At 46.2% G+C, this 18,404-nt stretch overlaps 1 protein-coding gene across 1 annotated transcript in view; it reads left to right on the top strand.

Annotated features, from left to right (window-relative positions):
- EYA2 (EYA transcriptional coactivator and phosphatase 2) overlaps nucleotides 1–18,404 on the top strand; it is a 216,009-nt gene that overhangs the window by 164,947 nt on the left and 32,658 nt on the right. Inside the window, exon 10 of the mRNA XM_011928851.1 lies at nucleotides 3,337–3,426. Within this exon, the coding sequence (XP_011784241.1) occupies nucleotides 3,337–3,426 (90 nt within the window). The remainder of the gene's footprint in view (nucleotides 1–3,336; nucleotides 3,427–18,404) is intronic.

Below are 18,404 nucleotides of genomic sequence, written 5' to 3'. Positions count from 1 at the left end.
CCCAAAGTGCTGGATTACAGGCGTGAGCCACTGTGCCCAGCCTCACCCCCAAATTTCTAAGTAACATCCTTAGGTGCTACTTCTTGATTCTTTTTTTTCCCCCATTGTAGGCATGATCTGTGGCTTCCCAAAATATACTAATTGAGCTCTCTTTTCTCACCCTTGACCCCATCACACATATGCAAACTTTCTCTTCATGTCTTCCCAGTATCAATCAATCATAACTTGAGCTTTATTAATATGCAGTATTTGCCTTCTTACAACTATATAAATACTTTTCACAGAAAAGTCATTTGGTATACAGTAATTACTTTTCCTTCTCTGTGTGCTGGCCTGGGAGGTGACATCTTTCAGAATAAATCCTTTCAGCAAACAAGTCTGGGTGGCAGATCCTTCTTGCTTCTTGTCCAGTACATGGAGGGTTGGTAATCAGTGATTAGGTGCACGAATTGCTCTGTCAAAGAGGAGTGTGTGATTGTGCAGAGGTGAAATGCTTTGGATATGAGTAATGCAAAACCTTTTCCCAGGTCACACACTGATTCCCTCCTAGGCCCTGAAAAGTTTGTTTTCCTCATTTTCTCTTCATTTTTCACTGAGTACCCTGCCCCGTCGAGTTCCAGCCAGGACCAAGAGTGCTAAGCTTTGGCTCTCGGGGCCTTGATGAAGTGTTTTGCCTAATGGCTGTGTTCCTGGGCCTGATTCTTCACAGTTGTGTGTGTGAAGCTGAGATCACCAGCTGCATTTTTTTCTTTCTTTTTTTTAAGGGTCAAGAAGGGTTTATGTCCTTAATTATTTATTTTTATAATAGAAATAATACAGCCTCCAGTGAAAAATTTAAACAGAAAAAGGACTGTATGGAGCGAGGGGACAAGGCCCCTGTCTCTCCTCTCCCAACTCAGCCCCTTTGAGTCCTCAGAAACAGTGTTGTTTCAGAACCAGATTACCTACGTTCCAATCTCAGCATTTGTTAGCTTGTATGGCCTTGAACAAGTTGCCTAACCTTTGTGTACCTCCATTTTCTCATCTATAAAATGGGTGTTTTCATCCATTTAGTGTTGCTATAATAGAATACCTGAGGTTGCATAATTTATAAAGAAAAGGGGTTTATTTGACTTACACTTCTGGGGGTTGGTAAGTTCAAGATTGGGCAGCTGTACCTGGTGAGGGCCTCAAGCTGCTTCCACTCATGGTGGAAAGTGGAAGGGGAGTCAACATGTGCAGAGATCACATGGGGAGAGAGGAAGTCAACTCTTTTAACAACTCGCACTCTTGGAAACTAATCCATTCCTGAGAAAGTGAGAATTCACTGACTCTCATGGGAAGGCATTAATCTATTCATGACCCAAACACCTCCTACTAGGCCTTACCTCCCGACACTGCCACACTGGAGATCAAATTTCAACACGAGTTGTGGCAGGGACAAACCACATCCAAACCATAGCAATGGAAAAATAATAGTGTTCACCTTACAGAGTTTTGTGGGGATTAAATGAGTTAATACTTATAAAGTGGCACAGAGAAAGCACTTCATAGATATTAGCCAGGAATATTATTAACAGTGTGTTTTATATCCTTCTAGACTAGTGGTTCTTAACCTTGACTGCATATTGAAATCACCTGGGGAGCTTTAAACTTCTTGGTGCCTAGACCCTGCTCTCAGCAATTCTGATTTTATTGGTCTGGAGAGCAGCCTAGGCATCAGGATTTTTAAAGGCTTCTCAGAGCATTACAATATGCATCCAGGGGTGGATACCATCATTGTGCTGCATATTTTCCATGTGTATCAGTGAGGATAAGCAAGGGTATGCTGCAGTAACAAACATCCCCAAAATCTCATCTACTTCTCATTTATGATACATGTCCATTGTGGTCAGCTGTATCTCTGATCCACATCATCTTTATTCTGGAACCCAGGCCAACAGAATATGTGTGGGCGTTGGTGAACATAACTGCCTTCCAGGCTAACAGAATAAATATCCAGAATATTTACAGCCTTGTGAAGTGAGAAAAGAGAGTGCATGGGGAAGTGTGTACTGGTTCTTAAAACTTCTAAAAACTTCTGACCAAAAGTGAAATATAACTTTTGCCCACATCTCACTGGCCAAAGCAAGTTGCATGGGCCAGTTTCTAAGTAACATGCATATGTGCTCCTTCTGGTAGCCCATAAAAGAAGTATGTTTTTTCAGTTTTAGGTATGATCTCTTGCTTCCCAAAATACAAGAATTGAGCTCTCTTTTCTCACCCTTGACCCCATCGCACATAGGCAAACGTTCTCTTCGTGTCCTCCCAATATTAATCAATCATAACCTGAATTGAACAGGGTGGATATGTGTCAGGGCCTGGATAGTAAATGTTTTAGGCTTTGTAGGATACACAGTCTGCTCACCTCTGACTTTGTAGTACAAGAGGAACTTTAGACAATACAGTGATTTTTTTTTTTAATGTAAAAACCATTCTTAACTCATTAGTCATACAAAAACAAGCAGCAGGCCAGGTTTGGCGAGGGGGCTGCAGTTTGCCAACCCCTGCGACATATCATCCTTTTGCAGGGAGAAGCACCTCAGGGAGGGACCCCCAGTATGGGTGAACAGCAGTGCAGTCTATCACACTATGTATACAGAAAGGAGGCACTTTCATTGCACAGTTGTGCAAATTCATATGTTATATTGTGTTGCAGCTTGCTTTTGTTACTTAGTACTGTATCTCTTGATGACAGTTTCATATCAGTAACTCCGGAATGACTTCATTTGTATAATGGCTGCCTAGTTTTCCCGCCTATGAATGTACCATAGTGCCTTTGCGTTTGTGTGTTTTTATCATTAACCCTCTATTGTTGGATAACAGGGATTTTTTTAAATATCAAGAGGAGTAAGGCAGTGTGCATAGACAGACTGTTGGAAAGACAGACTCAACATCTCAATTCTCCCAGTAGTTTATACTGAAATCTTCCAGACCTCCCTGATAACAAAAATGTGTTGGAGGGAACCCCTGAAAGCATGCATTTTCCAGGAGGCCCTTTTTTATTACAGCCATGTCATATCTGTGATAAGTGTCCTTGCAATGCTGAACATTGTTGCAATCGCAGGGTCATTTTCCAGGAGATTTAAATACTGGAGAGGGTAAAAAGAAATGGCGAAAAACTAGAAGTGAGATCCTGGAAGCTGTATGACATGATTATCACACCGGCCTCACACAGAGACACATTTTAGGCCACGCATGAGCCAAGCAGATGAGGTAAAACCAAAACTGCTTTTCAGCCGTGGGATGGGACCAAAAGAGTGGCTGAGATTCCTCAGGCTCCCCTCGCATGTGATTTTCCCCTTCTCTACCTCACAGGACACCACGACGTCCGTACGCATCGGCCTCATGATGGAGGAGATGATCTTCAACCTTGCAGATACACATCTGTTCTTCAATGACCTGGAGGTTTGTGGTTGCTGATTTCATTTAATATTTGCCATGTTTAATCACCTGCATCTAGTTTATGGGAAGAAGGATGCTGCCTTTCCTTTCTTTTTTTTTTTTTTTTTTTTTTTCTTTTTCTTTTAGAAGCTTGAAACTTTTGCTAACAACCCCCAAAAAGGCCCAAATCTGTGGCCGGTGATGGTTTATTGGAAACACACTTAGCTCAATTATCTCCCTAGCTTTCCTGTGCAGTTAACGGGCTCTTCTCTGTTCCAGCGATGATGTCCACTGGCAGTTTTACTAATCCAATAAAGGCTATATAGTTTCTTCCTCCTGAAATTTGCTATTTAATAAGTTTATTAAGGCAAATTAGTACAGATCCTCCCGGGTCAGTAATAATTAGCAGTGGCCCAGGATGGAAGCTTTTAAAAACAATTTACATTCCCCTGAATGCATGTTTTACAAAGAGAAAGAATGAGAGTAAGCAGAGGGAATATGCTTATTTAAAGTATCTGCTCCTGAGCCCGTAAGCAAGATCCAAGGGAGGTAGGGAAAAAAGCGGGACAGTAGCTTCAAAAATACATTGAATTTATTTGTTTATACCCAGCCTATGTCAGAAAGGATTTCGAATGGGAAACATATTTAAAATAGAACTAGTAACACAAAGGCAAAGGGAAGCAAAGCTATGTCATGAATAAGGGTAAGACGTTGTACAAAAAAAAAGTCCAGGCTCAGGCTAACTATTGCAATCAAGTTGAGAATGTATCACTTCCTGGTAGCCAGAGTAAAGAGGGGGATACAATGAGTTACTTCCCTCTAATGAAAGAGCAAGCAACTTTCTCCAATGTGAAGGAGGGGTTTTGGCTGATAAAAGGATCAGTATGGGAATCTTCTGGCTTCGTAAATTATGTTCACCTTATTGGTTCAACAGATTGAAAAATAAAGGCAACCTAAAATAAAACTGTATACAAAAGAACAATTCTATTTCTCTTAGTGGGAATATTTTTTCCTGGAATCTGGAATATATATCCCTGGGGACTAAACTGTGAAGTAGAAATATATAGGTTACGGATTTCAAATCCATCCTGGCTAGCCCAAGGCACCACTAATATTTATCATTAGGAAAGCATACAGATTTTTCTTTCTAGTCTGCAGGCTAGAGTTCCAGAGAGAGGAATCCTTGCTGAAATAATCAAAGTTGTGTTTTGTCCAATCTATGTAAGCCTCTTGGGCCTCAGTCTTCACATCTATAAAGTGGAATTGGTATTCTCTGCCCAACATCTGTTTTAAAGAGCAGAACTAGGTAGAAACTTGAGGAAGAAAGAGAGCTTTGGGGCAATGGAGAATAAATACCATTGGCTTCAAGGCCTGGGACTGTCTCTTTATTCAGAAGCAAAGTGCAGACTCGCTTCATGATGACGTCTATGGCTCGAAGGACACAAAAGAGAGACAGAGAAAAAAAAAAAACTATGGCCATTGAATTCATTGAGTATTTATGGAGCCTAATGCAGCAAAGACTCAGCCGATTGCAAAGATCAAAACCCAACTCGCTTTAACCGAAAGTGGAAATTATTGGCCCTTGTAGTTGAAAAGTCCAGTGATTTCATTCTTACTTATTGCCCCCACTTCTGTGAGAACAGGGACCATTCTGTCTGATTGACCCTGAATCCTCAGGGCCAGGCAGTAAACAACCAAGCAAATCCATAAACAAGACCATTTATGATAATGAAAAGTATATGAAGAAAATAAAATAATCAGATGTGAGAGCAAGTGACATGGGATGGAGGAGGATGCGGCGGGGGTGGGGGGGCAGCATTCTTGAGGGGGCCGGTCCAGGGAAGGCCTCTTAAGGCAGTAACACTTGAAGTAAAAGATGACAAGCAGCTGGCCAGATGGAGATCGGGGGCAGGGGGGTGGGGACAGCAAGTGCAAAGGTCCTGAGTGAGAGCAAGCATGAAGCCCCCTGGGATCAGAGAGAAGGCATGGGGGCCGTAGTGCAGGAGTAAAGCTATGGGGGCGGCCAGGGTAGATGAGCCTGGGGCAGGAGATATCACAGCAATCAAAGCTCGTTCACATCCCTGGGGCAAGCTGGTGTTCAGCAGGAAAAGCCACATGGTCTGGGTTATGTGTTAAAAAGACCTCTCTGGCTGCTGCATGGAGAATGGGCAGTCAGAGGGGAAATGTAGGCTGGGCATGGTGGCTCACACCTGTAATCCCAGCATTTTGGGAGGCCAAGGAGGGCGGATCACTTGAGGTCAGGAATCTGAGACCAGCCTGGCCAACATGATGAAACCCCGTCTCTACTAAAAATATAAAAATGTTAGCCAGGCATGGTGGCGGGCACCTGTAATCCCAGCTACTCAGGAGGCTGAGGTTGCAGTGAGCCAAGATCATGCCACTGCACTCCAGCCTGGGTGACAGAGCGAAACTCTATCTTAAAAAAAAAAAGAGAGAAGAAAAGAAATGTGGAGGCAGGGAGACCAGCCAAGAGGCTACTGCAATAGTCCAAGCAGGAGAAGAAAATGGATTGGATCCAAGTGATAGGAAGACGTGGACTTGAGGGTGAGGTGAAGCCAACAGGACTTGGTAATAGACCGGATGTAGAGGTTGGGGGAGTGGGGGAGGCAATGACTCCTAGGCTTGATCTGACCGGGACGTGTTGTCCTTCACTGAGATGTGGGCAGAACAGAGGAGGTGTTGGGTACGCAGTGGAGGATCCCATCCCCCTGTCTGGGGTACATGGGGTTTGAGATGTCTGAGACACCCTGGAGAAGATGCCAGATCGGCTGGCAGATATATGAGGTTGAACCTCCACTGCAGTAGCAACACCAGGCATGGAATAGGTGCTTTGTGGATCTTGGTTGAACCTGCGGCTCAGAGCCAGGTATTCTGTGGGATTTGTGTGTATTTCAAGCTGATGTCTTCAGAGTCTTGCCCCACTCTGCTGTTTCTCTCTGGCCCCTGAAGTCGAAGTTGCACCTCTGGAAGGAGGATCTTAATTACCAGCTGGAGCTACTTAGGGAAGCCAGTTTGTTTTCATTTTCTAAATTTATTTCAAAAATGTCCCCAGTGCCAGAAGCCCCCAGGGCACATCAGCCGAATTGAAACCATGTTATAGCATGATGAAGTTAAAATTCACACAAGTGAAAACATATTGTTTGTTGGTGCAAGGCAGTCTCTGTCAAAATCTAAAGCACTGCCTTCTGCAGCTGCCCAGGGAAGCCGTGTGGACCAGGGAGAGGCATGCTCAAGGCCCGGCAAAGCCAGAAGCCTTTGTTCTCTGAGCCTATAGGGAGTTCCTTCCCGTCCAGCAGCTCTTTATGAAGAGCTTACCATTTGCCAGGCCCTAATGGAAGTGCTGTGGATTCAGCAGCAAACCAAACACAGCAAGATGCATGCCCACAAGGCATTGACCTTCCAGTTCAAGAGGCTGACCATAAACAATGGAATGCAAAGTGTAATGTCAGAGCAAAGTGCTCTGAAGAGACACCAAGAGAGTCAGGGAGGAGGCTGTCACCAGGGCTTTTGTTTTGTGGTTTTTTACTTTTTTTTTTTTTTTTTTTTTTTTTTTTTTTTTTGAGATAGTCTCACTCTGTTGCCCAGGCTGGAGGTGCAGTGGTGCAATCTTGTCTTACTGCAACCTCTGCCTCCTGGGTTCAAGAGATTATCCTGCCTCAGCCTCCCAAGTAGTTGAGATTACAGGTACGCACCACCACATCCAGCTAACTTTTGTATTTTTAGTAGAGACAGGGCTTCACCTTGTTGGGCAGGGTGGTCTCGAACTCCTGACCTCAAGCGATCTGCCCTCCTCAACCTCCCAAAGTGCTGGGATTACAGGTGTGAGTCACCACACCTAGGCTCCTCTGACTTTTGAGCAAAGACCTGAAGGAGGTGGAGGAGGATGCCATGCCGACATCTGAGTGAAGAGTGTTCCAGATAGAGAGAAGCACTGTGCAAAGGCCAAGGCATGATTAGAGTCGGTGGGCTCCAGAAACTGGGAGGAAACTAGCAAGACAGAAGCAGAGGGAGCAGAAAGAATCGCGGTGGGCAATGAGGGTGACACTTTTGGGCCATTGTAAAGCTTTGGGTAACAGCCAAGGGCGACAAAAGTCATTGGAGGGTTTGGAACAACATGATGTGACTTTGGTTCAGAAGCTGCCTGTGGCTGCCTGGTGGAGAACAGACTCCAGGGGACAGGGATTGAAGCAGGTGTCTGCATTAAATCAGCAACTTCCAGACTCCCAGAGGAAAGAATCTGTGGGGTTTAAAGAATGGTCCAGGATTGGCCTGGTGCAGTGGCTCACACCTGTAATCCTAACACTTTGGGAGGTCGAGGCAGTTGGATCACTTGAGGTCAGGAGTTTGAGACCAGACTGGCCAACATGGTGAAACCCCCTCTTTACTAAGAATACAAAAATTAGCCAGGTGTGGTAGTAGGCGCCTGTAATCCTAGCTACCCAAGAGGCTGGGTCAGGAGAATCACTGGAACCCAGGAGGCGGAGGCTGCAGTGAGCACAGATCGCCCCACTGCACTCCAGCCTGGGCGACAGAGCGAGACTCTGTCTCAAAAAAAAAAAAAAGAATGGTCCGGGACACAGAAGGTGCCACATGTAGCTGTATCTTAGGATATTCTGCATGCATGTCCCAAGTTGAGGACAAAAAAGCCTAATCAGTTCCATCTGCCGTTGAGTCCTGGCTCCACCATCTCCTAACCTGGGCAAATCTCTCCATCCCTCTGAGCCTCAGTTTGCTCATCTATTAAATGGGTGGAAGAAAAGCCCCCACCATATGGGGTTATAAGGATGGAGCTATGTGAAAGCAGTCAGCACAGAGCCTGGCATACCTGCGCAATATGTGGGCCTTTCCACCAGGGGGCTACCTGTGTCCCTGGGGTATGCAAGGGGAGTTCTATGGTACCAGGGCAAATTGTTGAATTGTTACATAATTATTTTACTGCGAATTAGAAAACTATAACTAGCTTGCCGACCCCTGATTTTACAATCATTTTATAAAAGTATAGGCAACACAGAAATATGACAAAGATGATGACAGTCATGAGCAGACCAGGCCTGGGTCCCAGCCAACTGCTTCAGCTTGGGCATAAATACCGACAGCTCCCTCCCCTGCTCCCTGCCGCCTTGCCTTTGTGCAAGAGCTGCTGATTTTGCAGCTTTTATTTTGCAGGGCAGGTGAACCCTCCTCTGAAATGTCATCTGGGTAAGGGTGGAAGTTCAGTTAAAATTCAAGCACCTGCTCAAGATCTGTCAAAGCTGTCCTCCGGCCCCACTCTACTGCGCTCACTCTGAAAGCCGTTCGTGGGAAGCCCCCAAGCCCCACTTCCCAGGGATGTGCCACTGCCGAGTCAGAGCTGGACCTAGGTCTGTGGCCTCTGTCCCAGCCAAGCGGGGACCCCTTAGGTTTTGACTTCTGGGCTCGGATGTAGCCAGGAGGAGATACTGTTCAGCCCTGCCCTGTGAGAAGAAGAGAATGGGGAGGCCTGGCAGCCGACACTGTGCTACTGCGCTCCAGCCTGGGCGATAGAGGGAGACTCCATCTCCAAAAAAAAAAAAAAAAAAAGTATTATTTATGTTTTGAGATGTCACAACTTTAATTTAAAAGACATTTAAAACCTAGATTCATGTTGAATGGCTGAAATTTTATGGGCAGTGTGATTAAAGATGATTCCAAATTTCAGCAGGGGGACATTTAGTTCAGGCATGAAAAAGAAGTTAACAAGCAAAGGTAACTATAAACAACAAAGGCACCATAAATAGATATAAAGCTAGAAGAAAAGGGATCTAAAGTAGACAGAGAAGGTAGGCTGACTCTCCGGTTACAGATTTTCATTATCAGCTCATCATACCACCGAAACTCTCTGGCAATTTGCTATCCACATCCATGGCGTTTGGTAGCCCTGAAGATTGTAACAACCCCCATCCTGTTGGTTAAAATGGCAGGTGTGCTGACAAGAACTGTCTTGGGTACCCCCTGCCTGCTGGGCATCACATTCTTCTTGGTATATTTTAAAAGAACACAAGTTTGGGCCAGGCAATGGCTCATGCCTGTAATCCCAGCACTTTGGGAGGCTAAGACGGTGAATCATTTGTAGTCAGGAGTTCAAGACCAGCCTCGCCAACATGGCAAAACCCCATCTCTACTAAAAATACAAAAAAAAAAAAAAAAAAATCAGCTGAGCAGAGTGACGTACACCTGTAATCTCAGTTACTTGGGAGGCTGAGGCAGCAGAATTGCTTGAAGCCAGGAGGCAGAGATTGCAGTGAGCCAAGATTACACCACTGCAGTCCAGACTGGGCAACAGAGCGAGACTCCATCTCAAAATACATACATACATACACACACACACACAAGATTTGCAGGCAAGATGCAGCGGGACCAAGGAGGGGGTCCTTCCTTGCTCTCCCTTGCCTTAGCGGGCAATCTGCCAGTGTCAGGGTGTCCTCTGGAAGCCAGGAGGTGTGCCTGGGTGAGGTGCTATCCCTGAAGAAGATGTCCAGGGGCTGGCATGGTGAGGGCAGTAGTAAGAGGGAGGCAAACAGTTTGGCCCCAGGAGGAGGTGGCTGGGGGAGGAAGCCCAGAGAGTAGAATTAATGCATCTGGCCAGGGAGTCAATGGTCGCACAGCAGCGGCTGACGTTGGTGGCACCTAGCGTCATCCTGCCTTGCCTGAGTTTCTGCTGCATTCTCTGGTCCTGGCCCCATCTGCTTTTCTTCACTCCCCTTGCCATTACCTCTGTGGTCCAAGTCACTATCATCTTTCTCCTGGACGCCGTCACAGCCTTCTCACTGTCTCCCTGCTGTCTATGAATTAGGATACAAGCTCATCAAAATAACGAGGCTTAAGTAAAACACAAATCTGTTTCTCTCTCATGAGAAAATCTGAGGCACTTTGGGAAGCCAAGACGGGTGGATCACGAGGTCAGGAGATCGAGACTATCCTGGCTAACATGGCGAAACCCCGTCTCTACTAAAAATACAAAAAACTAGCCGGGCAACGTGGCGGGCGCCTGTAGTCCCAGCTACTCGGGAGGCTGAGGCAGGAGAATGGCATGAACCCGGGAGTCGGAGCTTGCAGTGAGCTGAGATCCGGCCACTGCACTCCAGCCTGGGCGGCAGAGCAAGACTCTGTCTCAAAAAAAAAAAAAAAAAGAGAAAATCTGAAATGTGAACAATCTAGGGCCAGAAAGGCAGCTCTTCCATGCCTGAAGCCCAGGCACAGCGGCTTCCTTTCCCCCCATCCCCCAAAGACAGGGTCTTACTCTGTCACCTCTGTCACTCAAGCTGGAGTGCAATGGCATGATCATGGCTCACTGCAGCCTCGACCTTCCGGGCTCAAGCCATCCTCCCACCTCAGCCTCCTGAGTAGCTGGGGCTATAGGCAGGCGTCACCATGCTCTGCTAATATTTTTATTTTCTGTAGAGATGGAGTCTCCTATGTTACCCAGGCTGGTCTCAAATTCATAGTCTCAAGGAATCCTCCTGCCTTGAGCTCCCAAAGTGCTGGGATTACAAGCATGAGCCAACGATTCCAGGCACATTCCAGGCAGCAGGGGAAAGAAGGAGGCAGAGACAGAAAAGGGCACCACCCAGTGGTTGCACTTATGTCTTCTGCTCACACCCAATTGGCCTTAACGGAGTCACTTGGCCACACCTTCCTGCAAGGGAACCTGGGAAATGTAGTCTTTATTCTGGGCAGTCACGTGCCAATAAAAACTGCAACTATAGATAAAGAGGGGAAGTGAAGTGGGTATTGAGGGTCAGCTGGCAGTCTCAGCCTGACACCTCTCCTCAGTTCTCATCACAGTAGCCAGAGGGGTGAAAAGGAAAGCTGAACATGTCACCCTCTGCTTAACACTCTTCAGTAGGCCGGGCACAGTGGTTCACGCTTGTAATCCCAGCACTTTGGAAGGTCGAAGCGGGTGTATCTCTTGAGGTCAGGAGTTCGAGACCAGCCTGGCCAACATGGCAAAACCCTGTCTCTACTAAAAATACAAAAACTAGCAGGGCATGGTGGTGGGTGGCTGTAATCCCACCTACTCGGGAGGCTAAGGCAGGAGAATCTCTTGAAACCAGGAGGCAGAGGTTGCAGTGAGGCAAGATTATACCTCTGCACTCTAGCCTGGGCAACAGAGTGAGACTCCATCTCAAAAAAAAAAAAAAAAAAGCTCTTCAGTGAACTTTAATGGACTGGCACCACCTGCTTCTCCAGACTTTTTCTCCTACTCTTTTCATCATTTACTCCACTCCAGATCCAATGGGCTTTTTTTAATTCCTTGAACATCCATGCTCCCCACTACCTTAAAATTCTGCCCACTCCATGCCCTCTGTCTGGAACACACTTCCCCACCATTCTCCCCTCCTCTTGTTCTCAAGGTCCAAGGCCTCACCAGTTCCTATGCACCTTTTAAATCTCTGAACCAGTGCCACATCCTTAGGGAAGTCTTACCTGATCCCCCTCAAAAGGTTAGATTCCGCCATCATATGCTCCCAGGATGCCTCATGCTTATACAGTACATTTTGCACTCTTTGTAACCATTTCATTAATTATTTGAAATAATTGATGTAAATTCTGTGTTCCCCACCAGCTGTGTGTTCCAGGAGGGCAGAGAACATGTCCACTGTGTTCACTGCTATAACTGGCACATAGTAGGTGATCAGTAAATCGTTGATTCTTGACTGTTGATGATCTTGCCCTATGACCCCATCCATGGTAACAACTGCCTTCTGGAATTTCTAACTTTCAGGAAACTGACTTTGTTTATGTGCCTTTGACTTTATTAGAAATTAAGTAGGTTAACATGGTCCACACAAAACAGGATGTATTTCTGTCATCTGTGGAACTCTAGAGGTTAGCAGTCCAGGGACCTCTTCTGATGAAGACTCAGATTCCTGCCAGCTTGCACCTTCACCAACCCTCAAGTGTCTGGCCCTCATGATCCAAGATAGTGACATTTCAGTTCCAGGTATCAGAATGGAGGAAGGGGCGAAGAGGAACTGCCTTTTCCCTTTCAGACAGCACCTGGAGGTTCTCAAAGACTTTCCCAGAAGCACCACACAATACTTGCACTTACATCCCACTGGCCAGCAAGGGAGGCTGGGAATTGTAGTCTTCATTCTAGGCAGTCATGCCTTACTAAAAATTCCATCACTTTGGAAGTAGGAAGAACAGGTACTGGATGAAAAACTAGCAATCTGCCACAGCACTTAATTCTCAACTCCTATCTTACAGACCTCAATTTCCATTTACTGCATTTTCTTCTCAAATCCTGGTCTCTGGTTCTGCAGCCTCAGCCGGGTGCCTGGACCCTGGCCCATTCTCCTCATTTGCTAGATCCTCTAGTCTGACATGTTTGCCCTGGATTATTCCTCCACACTATACACATACCTCTTACCACCTGTATTGTGAATCAGCAGCCCTGCTCCTTAACAGCGTCATCTGTGCGTTGGGAGGACAGGGGAGTGTACCATTGTTTTTTCTTAAAGAGTGGGCATTCTGAATGTTCTCATCCGCATTAGTGTCAGTGTGTTTAACTAGAGCAGCGTTCCCACCTGAGGGCAGCCCCATCCCCTGGAGAGACAGGGGGGCACATTAGAAACTAGGGGTGGGTCCAGGCGTGGTAGCTCACGCCTGTAATCCCAGCACTTTGGGAGGCTGAGGTGGGCAGATCACTTGAGGTCAGGGGTTCGAGACCAGCCTGGCCAACATGGTGAAACCCTGTCTCTACTAAAAATACAAAAATTAGACAGGTGTGATAGCGGGTGCCTGTAATCCCAGCTACTCAGGAGGCTGAGGCAGGAGACTCGCTTGAACCTGGGAGGCAGAGTTTGCAGTGAGCCGAGATCGCACCACTGCACTCCAGCCTGGGTGATGGAGCAAGATTCTGTTTCAAAAAAAGAAAAAGAAAAGAAAGAAAGAAACTGGGGGTGGGCGGGAGGCAGAGGTTGCATTGAGCCAACATCGTACCACTTCACTTTAGCCTGGGTGACAGAGTTGACACTCTGTCTCAAAAAAAAAAAGAAAGAAATTGGGGGTTGGGGTAGTTGGTTGTCACATGAAGGAAGAGAACTGTTTGCTTTCAGAGGCAGGGCCAGCAATACCAGTCAAACCAATATGCTGGACAGTCTTGTACAAAGTGGAATCGTCCCGCCCAAATGCCCACCACACTGAGTCCCTGAGAGATGTCAGTCGGCTGAGCAGTATTTATGGATGCCTTGTGCACAGCACACTCCAGGTTTCATGTGGTTTGCTCTTAATTAAAATACAAAACAAACAAAACAAAAAACCACTTTGTTAAATGTATTGTTTTTTCTTACTCGTGTTTTCATGGAAAAATGACCAGTACATCAAACCAGTGATGTCATAGGTAATGATGCTTAGGATGAAGCATAGGTTTGTGCAGGAGCATCAGTGTAAAGATAAATGAGGAGGCCAAGCGCAGTGGCTCATGCCTGTAATCCCAGCACTTTGGGAGGCTGAGGCGGGAGGATCACTTGAGCCCAGGAGTTTGAGACCAGCCTGGGCAACATGACGAAACCCCGTATCTTCAAAAAATACAAAAAAAAAAAAAACAAATTAGCCGGCAATGGTGATGAGTGCCTATAGTCCCAGCTACTCAGGAGGCTGAGGTAGAGGATCGATTGAGCCTGGGAGGTTGAAGCTGCAGTGAGCTAGCTGTGATCACGCCATTGCACTCCAGCCCGGGCGACAGAGCAAGAGTCTATGTCACAAAAAAAAAAAAAAAACTGAGAAGTTAGTGAAAGGGGGGACTCCTCTATGGCCAAATCCATAAAGGTGCGACGTGAAGGAGCACTGCTGTACCCGAGTGAGTGCCATCCACTGAGAGGCCTGGCACCGTGGAAGGAGTGGGATGCTATTTGGGGTCAGAGGACCTAAGTTCCAATTCTGACCCCGATTCTTCTGAGCTCTCAGACCTTGAAGGAGGTATTTAACTTGGCCGACTTTCCACTTCTTCCTCTGATCCAAATCTCAATAATAACTGACATTTACTGAGCACTCACTACATACCAGGCACCATTCTAGTTGGCTTGTATGTTTTACTTCATTTAATCCTATTACTATCCCCATTATACTAGTCTGCTCAGTCTGTCATAATAAAATACCACAAAGTGGGTGGCTTACACGACAGAAATTTCCTTTCTCACAGTTCTGCAGGCTGGAAGTCCATAATCCAGGTGCTGGCAAAGTTGGTTTCTGGTGAAGGCCCTCTTCTTGGCTTGCAGATGCTGCCTTCTTGCTGTGTCTTCACCCGGCCTTTCCTCAATGCATGTACATGGAGAGAGAGCCAGAGAGAAACAGCTATCTAGTGTCTCCTCTAACAAGGGCACCAATTCCATTGGGTTAGGACCCCATCCTGTGACCTCACTTAACCTTAATTACTTCCTTAGAGGCCCTACCTCCAAATACAGCCACATAGGGAGGTTAGATTTTCAACATATGAATTTTGGGAGGAGACACAGACGTTCAGTTCTTAACACCCATTTTACAAATGGAGAAACTGAGGCAGAGAGTGGCTAAATGAACAGCCCAAGTCACATAGTTGGCAGTGGCAATATTCAGACGCAGGTGGCCTGGCTCCAGAGACCCTGCCCTTATCCATGGTGCTGTGCTGCCTCTGCCAGGGACAGTGATGTACGTCTGGTTTGAGAAAAAGGATTCCCAGTAAGAATCTAGGAGCTCGTGCAGTGCCGCAGACAGTGGACTCAAAGGAAGAAAAGAAAGTGCAAGGGAGGCTGTAGTCACTGAGAATTGTGGTGGTGGAAAGCCAAGATCTGACACCAAGAGGAGGAGAAAGTCCCAGTGTTTATGGAGAAGACAAATATTTTTCATCTCTTTGGGTTTTTCTGATTTTGCTTTTGTTTATTTTGTTTTGTGTGTGTGTGTGTATGTATGTGTGTGTGTTTTGAGATGGAGTTTTGCTGTATCTCTCAGGCTGGAGTGCAGTGCTGCGATCTCAGCTCACTGCAATCTCCATCTCCCAGGTTCAAGTGATTCTCATGCCTCAGCCCCCTGAGTAGCCGGGACCACCAGCTGATAAAAAAGCCACCACCACACCTGGCTAATTTTTGTATTTTTAGTAGAGACAGGGTTTCACCATGTTGGCCAAGCTGGTCTCAAACTCCCGACCTCAAGTGATCCACCCACTTCAGCCTCCCAAAGTGCTGGGATTACAGACGTGAGCCACCATGCCTGGCCAAGATTTTTCATGTCTTTGTAAGATGAAAAATCAAATTCTTAGATTCCTCTGCTACAAGAGTGCACAGCATCTTATGCAAAGTAAAACTCACACAAACAATGACAAGCAACCACACAAACACAGCAGCATCCTTCACTCCCCACTGAGGGGATGCATCGCCTGGAGGTGATCAAAGCAATGTGCAAGGGATCTGAATGCACTTCTAGAAAGGTCATGGCCTGCATGGACAAGGGGTGATGACCTGGTTGGAGCTGAGTCAGGACACGTGTGGGAGTAACAAGCACAATCCCGATGGGAGCTAGTGTGTCCTGCATGCGACTCTGTGCCTGGCAGGGACTGAAGGGCTTGTCTGTACCCATTCATTAACCCTTACAACCACAGAAGGCAGGTACTGTTACGCATCCCCATGTTAGAGATGAGGAAACTGAGGCACAGACAGGTTCATTGCCCAACAGCTGACACATAGCAAGCTCTTCTTTTGTACCAGGCGTTGCACATGAATCATCTCACTGCATCCTCACAGCAGCGCTGCAAAGGAGATGGTTTTTTAAATCTCCATTTTACAGATGAGGAAACTGAGGTCCAGAAAGGTCCCTTTCCCAGGGTCACACAGCTAGTAAGAAGAATGTGGAGATTTGATCCCAGGCTAAGCTGACTTCTCTGCTAGGATGTTTATCTTTCATGGAGAATAGAGTTTGAGATGAACTAGGAAGTGGAGAACATAGATCAACTGAATGGATGGAAGAAAAGAGTCTTTCAGGGGGCCAGGCATGGTGGCTCATTCCTGTAATCCCAGCACTTTGGGAGGCTGAGGCGGGCAGATCACTTGAGGTCAGAAGTTCAAGACCAGCCCAGCCAAGGTGGCAAAATCGCATCTCTACTGAAAAACACACACACACACAGAAATATTAGCTGGGCATGGTAGTGCATGCCTGTCGTCCCAGCTACTCAGGAGGCTAAGGCAGGAGAATTGCCTGAGCTTGGGAGACAGGGGTTGCAGTGAGCCAAGATAGCACCACTGCACTCCAGCCTGGACAACAGAGCAAGACTCCATCTCAAAAAATAAAAAAATAAGGAAAGAGCCTTTCAGGAGAAACAAGGTGACCCTAAAGATCTTTGGCAAAAAGGTATCCCTAGCCCGATGCAGGAATGGCCAGGCATTCGGGCAGGCTGGAAGGGGAACGTTTCAAGATGCAGCCAGGGCTTTAGGAAAGACCATGCCGGAGAGGCTCAGAAGTTACTGAAATCAGGGCAGCCATGGCTGCTTGCCTGACACGTGGGCCTGGTTGCTAAACGTGTGATTTATGGTCTTTAGGAGCTATCAGGAAAATAATATGTCACTGTGTTAGCACTGAACTCTCTCCAAAGCATCCTGCCCAGCTGGTCATCAATACAATTCAGGCCATAGCCTCTTTAGCGCTCTTAAGATAAGTTAAACACTTAGATAACACAAGAGATGTGGCCAAGGTTTCCCTCCCAGGGAGTAGACTCCTCTCTGGCTAGTCTGGAGGTAGCATTAAGCAGTCTCACTTAAAAAATACACCTGCCTCAGAGGAGAAGGAGCAGCCAGGGAGTTCATCGGGGCCCTAATGAGAGTCATTTTTCTAACGCAAATTTGTCAACGATTTCCACATTCATGTCTCCAAGCAGCCAAGGACAAAAAGTAATGGGATCAAACCACAGCAGGAGAGTTTGAGAAACCCCAGCCATCACCAGCTTAGTCAGAACAGGTTTTGATAAGTATTTGTCACTGAGTTTACTGATCAGCAATGTGCAACAATATTACTAAGTATCGGCTGGGGATGGTGGCTCACACCTGTAATCCCAGCACTTCGGGAGGCTGAGGCGGGCGGATCACTTGAGATCAGGAGTTTGAGACCAGACTGGCCAAGGTAGTGAAACCTCATCTCTACTACAAATACAAAAATTAGCCAGGCATGGTGGTGCACGCTCTAGTCCCAGCTACTCTGGAGGCTGAGACAGAACAATCGCTTGAACCCAGGAGGCAGAGGTTGCAGTGAGTTGAGATTGCACAACTGCACTCCAGCCTGGATGACAGAGCAAGACTCCATCTCAAAAAAAAAAACAAAAATACTACTAAATATCATACCTGTGGGATGCAGAAGGGTGGCCCAGATAGGCATTTATGGTCCTAAATGACATTTGTTAGAAAAACAGTAAAATTCATAAGAATAATTGGAAAGACCATTAAAATAAGGCTTTAGCAAACTTAATCAAAGGGGAAAAGAGAGAGAGAGATCAATAAACAACATCCAGAATGAAAGGGTGGACTTACTAAAATTCAGGGGAGGTCATTTCTTTTAATTACAAGAATGCCAGGTATGCTGTTTTACCAATGAATTTGAAGATCTAGGTGAGATTGATGCTTTTCAAGGAGGCACAAATTACTGAAATTAGCCCAAGTGGAAATAAAAAATAAATAAAACAAACCAAAGATCATGAAAATTTGTTAAATCATTAAAGAGGAAGTGTGTTTTTGGTGCCCCCCCTCAAAAAGTCACCAGGTCCTGCTGGTTTTAAACAAGAGTTCCAACAAACCTTCAAGGAAAGGATAAATCTCATCCAGCACAAACTACAGAGCAAAGATAAAGATGGGATGCTCTCCCACGCGTTTTATAAGACTATCACCACCCTAAAGCTGACACTGGAGTTATAGAGCATGTGACAAATGGACAAATTGCGGTCATCGCTGCTGAAGTTGGAAGGCACCTGCAATCCCAGCAGATACCTTCATCCATGCCCTGTG

The sequence above is a fragment of the Colobus angolensis genome, unplaced genomic scaffold, assembly GCF_000951035.1.
Source record: "Colobus angolensis palliatus isolate OR3802 unplaced genomic scaffold, Cang.pa_1.0 Scaffold8, whole genome shotgun sequence".
Taxonomy (NCBI): Eukaryota; Metazoa; Chordata; class Mammalia; order Primates; family Cercopithecidae; genus Colobus; species Colobus angolensis.
This window is presented reverse-complemented; position numbering and strand designations above follow the sequence as displayed.